General features: G+C 29.0%; 1 protein-coding gene across 1 annotated transcript; it reads left to right on the top strand.

Annotated features, from left to right (window-relative positions):
* The first annotated feature begins 4040 nt into the window (after positions 1-4040).
* LOC111893830 (pentatricopeptide repeat-containing protein At5g12100, mitochondrial) lies at positions 4041-6873 on the top strand. Its single transcript, XM_023889914.3, has one exon. The coding sequence runs from the start codon at positions 4290-4292 to the stop codon at positions 6690-6692; it is 2403 nt and encodes an 800-aa protein (XP_023745682.1). The 5' UTR covers positions 4041-4289; the 3' UTR covers positions 6693-6873.

The following is a 6873-nucleotide window of genomic DNA, read 5'->3' as shown; positions in this document are numbered from 1 at the left end:
AACAAATGAGATTAATCACGATTCAAATCTCATGTTCAACATGATGTCTGTAGTAAAGGGATAATTGATAAACTTACCTTATACACCAATTGTAGCTTTGAGCTTTTTGGGAATTGGGTGTTGAGAGAATGGCACAAACAGTCGTATGGTCTTAGGGGCAGTGAAATGTTGCTAGACGTTCACAACTGTCTATATCAGTCTAATATGAGTCTTGTGCAAGTGGGAGAGTGAAAGATCTAGTATGCTCAAGAGTCATATTAAAATGATATTGCTAAATAACATATGACACTAATGGGTCACACTAACAACAATGTGATACAATTGATTATTTATTAGAAATTGATTTTAATAAATATTCATAAAACTCTTATAATTAAATTGGAAATTATTTATTTAATGGAAATAATAATTTTCATTAGCAAGTAACATAATATATCATATGGTATGGTTTATTAAGTCATGTACAATATTTTGGACTAGTTAAGCTTTTTGTCTTTTATGAAAAGTCAAAGTTTATATCTTATAAACATTGAGTTTATAAAATATAAACAAACTCTTCTTCTTTATGAAAATTTCGAGATTTACATAAAAAGAAGAAGTGTATGACTTGTTTAATCATGCTTTAAAGGCATGGGAAACACACTTATGACATGGAGACAAGTTTGTCTAAAGTTGAAGGAACCAATGGTTAATAACTTCTATTTTTGGCACTATTAATACGAGGCTTCCACTCTTGAAGTTCTTGCCCCATTCTCTCTTGCTATGGCCGAGAGTTTCTCCCTCCCTCTCCATATCTTCTCTAGTCTTGCACTTTGAAGATTTGATGCTTGCATTTTGCTCTCTTTGAACCATACTTGGTGTCTCAAAGGTTCCACATTCTTCATCAACTTCCAAACCTCCCAAGATGACCCAAATAACTATAAAGGTTTTTATTTCTTCACCTTGGTGTTTTAATCTTTTTAAAACTTGCAAGAAGATCCTGGTAGGTATAAAAATGTTTATATTATTTCAAAAATCAAAGTCTTCCGTTGCCATATTTTTATTGTTTATGAAATTATTTATGAACTAAAACTCAACATATTTTGTTAAGGATATGTCAATAAGCTAGTTTAATCAATATAATTATAGTATATAATTGACAATGTGTTTTAATTATTTACAAAAGATATAATTTTATATTTTTAATACAAATAAAGACAATTCATTTGAATTATCTGGTAGTCCTATTCCTACCATACCTAGTATTCTAAACAACATGTCATAGCGGCACCAAGATGTGTCATAACGTCGAGACGTGAGGGAGGTGTTCCGAAAACATGCAAGACTTCTTTGTTAGGCGTGAGTGTGACGTACAAAAAGTATGGTTAGATACAAGTTTTTTTCAAGGCACGAGTTTCTTTTTTTGCCTATCAAACATGCAAAGATTGAGTTTTTGTTAAATTTTTTAAAATTAGAAATTTAATATATTTGATATTAGAAATTTGTTTTTTAGACAAAATTGCAAAAATGGTCCCTGTGGTTTGTCAATTTCTGTGGGTAAGGTCCAAAAAATAGTTTATTAGCAAAAAAGGTCCCTAATCGATGGTTTTGTTGTGGTTTTGGTCCTTACTTCGTTAAGTTTAACAGCATAGTTGTTAACTTTTGGAAAATGATGAATTTACCCCTGGGACTATTTCTGCACTTTTTACCTTTTTACCAAACTCCAAGGACTAATTATGCAACTATTCTTTTTCATTTTATTGAAATATTAAATAATTGAATTACTTTTTTCTTTTTAACTTTTTTACTTATTGTATTATTTTTTTTATTGATTTATTATATATTACTAAATATTGTTTTTAATATATTATATTTATATATTAATAAATATTACTTTTTTTATTAATAATTTTTTTTGAATTTCTTTTTTATTGCATTAATTATTTTTTGTTGGATTATTATATATTAATAAATATTATTTTAACATATAATATTATATTTATCTATTAGTAAGTGTTACTTTATTAGATTAATAAATTCATTTAATTAATATTTAAATTTTTTTTATTTTGTTATTTGTTTTGATTGGATTATTATATATTAATAAATATTATTTTTAATATATTATATTTATATATTAATAAATATTATATTTTTTTATTATTAATTTTTTAATTTATTTTTTTAATTTCTTCTTTTTTGCATTAATTCTTTTTTATTGTATTATTATATATTAAACAAATATTATTTTTAGCATATAATATTTATCTGTTAGTAAGTGTTACTTTATTGGATTATTAATTTTATTTAATTAATTTTTTAAAATTTTTTTATTGCATTAGTTCTTTTTATTAGATTATTAATTTAAATTTATTATTTTTATTTATAATAAATAATATTTTTAATTGTTTTTATTTTTTTTAATTTCTTTCTTTATTGTTTCAAATAAAAATACCAAAAAGTCATACCCACCCCACATTCTCTAATTTATTTTAAATATTTGGAAGATAACATATTTTGGACAACACAACCGCCATCACTCAGTCATAACAAACCATTATTAGGTCGTCTCCAACTCTGTTACTATATATATAAATATATAAGTTTAGTAATTATTCATGAAGTGAGATTATCGTGTGTATTTTATTTTTTGTGTATTCACATATATCTAAATTTGTTATTTGTTTAAATAAACTTATGATTTTGACATATGTAATTTCCCTAAAAATATTTCTACATGAATTACCAAATCTGAGTATTTGCTACTCGGCGGTCGGCCGAACGAGTATCGAATAACGAGTTTTACAACTTTGTCACCACCTATAGTGGCTATGGTGGTTTGAAAACCCTCGACCTAACATTGTCGTCATCGATGGTGGTATCTGTAATGAATGGTCGGATGGAGGAAGTATGTTTTCTAGGGTTTATTTTATATTATGTGGGTAGTCAACTGGTGTAGTTTTCATCGAGAATGGTCGACTGTAGTCGATGATCGATTGTTTCCAACGAGATGATACGACGACGCAAGGTGGTAAAATGCAACGAATGGATGATCTGACTCGGAGTGTTCGGTGTTTTTAATTAAAACAATAAAGAAAGAAATTAAAATAAAATAAAAACAATTAAATAAATATTATTTATTATAAATAAAAATAATAGATTTATCTTAATAATCCAATAAAAAGAACTAATGCAATAAAAAAATAAAAAAAAATTAATTAAATTAAATTAATAATCCAATAAAGCAACACTTACTAATAGATAAATATTATATGTTAAAAATAATATTTATTAATATATAATAATCCAATAAAAAAGAACTAATACAATAAAGAAGAAATTTTAAAAAAGATCAATTGAAAAATAATAATAATAAAGTAATATTTATTAATATATAATTATAATATATTAAAAATAATATTTATTAATATATAATAATCCAATCAAAGATTAACAAAATAAAAAAAATTTAAAAAAAAATTAATTAAATGAGTTTAATAATCTAAAAAACTAACACTTACTAATAGATAAATATTATATGTTAAAAATAATATTTATTAATATATAATAATCCAATAAAAAGAATTAATGCAATAAAGAAGAAATTCAAAAAAATAATTAAAAAATTTAATAATAAAAAATTAATATTTATTAATATATAAATATAATAGATTAAAAATAATATTTATTAATATATAATAATCCAATAAAAAATAATACAACAAGAAAAAAATTAAAAAGAAAAAAATAACTAAAATAATTAATATATAATAATTCAATAAAATAAAAAAAAATTACATAATTGGTCCTTGTAGTTTGGTAAAAAGATAAAACTGCACAAATGGTCCCAGGGGTAAATCTGTCATTTGCCAAAAGATAACAGCATGTTGTTAAACAAGGTTCGAACAAAAACCGCAACAAAATAATCAAATAAGGACATTTTTTGCTGATAAACTTTTTTTGGACCTTACCCATAGAAAGTGACAAACCATAGTGACCATTTTTGCAATTTTGTCTTTTTTTTACTATAAAACTATAAAACTGTGATTCATAACTCCTCTTAAGGCTTGACCGTGCCTGTCAAAACCACACCTAAATCCTGTTTAGAACCTTGCTCCGACCCGAATGTCAAATACGTATCGGAAGAATCATCCATTCCAATTCGGATTCTACCGGAATCCGCGAAACCCATCGAGTAGGGCAGCGATTTGGTCGTCGTCTTCTTTTGCTCAACTAACATCTTCTTCTGTCTGTTGAGTTGCTTCATCTTCGTATGATCAAATTCAGTCGCTACCCCAAGGAGAGTAGCAATGGCGAAAGGAAGGCTACCATTCCTTCCCAAGCTCACAACAACACTTTCTTCTCCCTCTTCAATCTCGAATCCTAAGTTCTTCTCTTCAAACTCCCAAAACAATGGTATTGCAGTCACCAATGATCCACATGAACAACTCAGAAATCTTCACACACTTCTGCAGCAAGGCCAAACCCAAACAGCCAAAAATCTTATCAAATCCCTAATTACTTCCAAGTCCATCTTCACTTCACCTTCTGATATCTACACTCAGTATATGGAAAAACCCAAAGTTTTTTCAAGCTTGATTTTATCGGTTTGTGCAGAAGCAAACTTCCCAAATGAAGCCATGGACTTGTACACGTTAATCAGGAAAGATGGTGTTTTCCCTTCCATTGCTTCATTTAACTTACTCCTGGAGTGTTTGGTTTCATCTGGTCAGTACAGTAAAGTGTTGGAATTGTTTGATCATGTTATTAGTTCGGGTATCAGGGTGGATAAGTTTACCTTCGGGAAAGCTGTGCAATCAGCAGTGAAGATGGGAGACCTGCGACGGGGTATGGATTTGATGGATTGCATGAAGAATACCGGCAGAATGAATGTGAGTACGTTTGTGTATAATGTTTTGATCGGTGGGCTGTGTAAACAGAAGCGATTGATGGATGCACGAAAGCTGTTTGATGAAATGCTTGAGAGAGATGTAGTTCCTGATAGGGTTACATATAACACAATGATCGATGGATATTGCAAAGTGGGGAATTTAGACGAAGCATATAGGGTTCGTGAAAAGATGAAGGCTTGTAATGTGGGGCCAAATCTTGTTACATTTAATACACTACTCAGTGGTCTCTGTAAAGGGAAGAAGATGGATGAGGCAAAAAAGGTCTTTGAAGACATGAAAATCCATGGCTTTGTTCCCGATGGGTTCACTTACAGCTTAATGTTTGATGGGTTTTCAAGATCTGGTGATATAGATGCTTGCATTTCATTACACGAACAGATAGACAAAAATGGCATTCATATAAATGAATACACTTGCAGTGTTTTGTTAAATGTGTTATGCAAGGGAGGGAAAACCAACAAAGCTGAGGAGATTTTGGTAAATTTAATGGAGAATGGACTTGTTCCAACACAGGTAATCTTCAATACAATCATTGATGGTCATTGCAGGGAAGGTAACACAGAAATTGCCCTTTTGTCAATTGAAAAAATGAAATCCAATGGCTTAACACCAAACTCCTTCACCTTCAATCCAATAATCAACAAGTATTGTCAATCTGGTAATCTTTTAAAAGCAGAAGAATTGATAAAAAAGATGCCAGAAATGGGTTCTTCACCAGATGTTGTAACCTACAACATACTAATCGATGGGTTTGGACGAAACTTAAAGTTTGATAAATGTTTCAAGATTCTTGAAGAAATGGAAACTAATGGCTTAAAACCAAATGCTGTAACTTATGGATCTCTAATGAACCAATTGTGTAAAGATGGAAGACTTATGGAAGCTGAAGTGGTGTTCAAAGATATGATAGGTAGAGGTATTTTCCCAAACACAAATACATATAACATGCTTATTAATGGGTATTGTAATACAGGAAAGATAGAAGATGCTTTCAAGATTTTTGATGAAATGTGTAGAAATAAAGTGGTTCCATCTTTGGTTACTTACAATACACTCATAAATGGGCTATGCAAAAAGGGTAGGGTTGAGGAAGCCGAAGAATTTGCTTCAAGAATCACAAATGGATATCTAAAATGTGATGTTATTACATATAATTGTTTAATATCTGGTTATTCAATAAAGGGTGACACCCAAAAGTGTTTAGAGTTACATGAAAAGATGAAATCATGTGGAATTAAACCTACTATAAACACATATCATCCATTAATTACTGGATGCAAGAATGAGTTAATACTTGTGGAGAAACTCATGAAAGAAATGTCAGATATGAAGTTGGATCTTGATCGGGTGATATATAATGAACTCATTCGTTGCTATTTTGATCATGGTTTTGTGGAAAAGACAATTGAATTGTTTCATGAGATGATTAATAAGGGAATTGTTCCTGATAAAATGGCTTACAATTGCTTGATTATTGTGTACTTAAAGGAGGGAAAGATTGATGAGTCGAAGGATCTTGTTGATGAAATGAAGGGGAATGGATTAGTTCCTAAAGCTGATACTTATGATGTTATGATTAAGGGTCTTTGTGATATTAAGAAGTTTGGTGAAGGGTATTTTTGGTATAGGGAAATGGTTGGAAATGGGTTCTTGCCAAGTGTAAGTGTTGCTAATGAGCTTGTTACTGGTCTTAAAGAAGAAGGGAGGTTTAATGAAGTTGAAGTGATATGCTCAGAAATCAGTATTAAAGGATATGATTATTCTGATGCAAATAAGGATCTTTCTGCTGCTTTAAAATGATTGAACATGGAATCAAATCTTGAATTCCAATTCGGTTTAATTTCTTTAACATCACCATTATGCAACATAGGTCCAATCATTTAAATAATTCACCCATCATACCAATGAGATTTGAATTATATTGAAAACATTTTTATGTATTTTGCTTAATAAATAAGTTGTATTCAATTTGTTTTTGGAA

This window comes from Lactuca sativa, chromosome 8, assembly GCF_002870075.4.
Source record: "Lactuca sativa cultivar Salinas chromosome 8, Lsat_Salinas_v11, whole genome shotgun sequence".
Classification (NCBI taxonomy): Eukaryota; Viridiplantae; Streptophyta; class Magnoliopsida; order Asterales; family Asteraceae; genus Lactuca; species Lactuca sativa.
The sequence above is the reverse complement of the archived record's forward strand: the minus strand, read 5'-3'. Positions and strand labels throughout refer to the sequence as shown.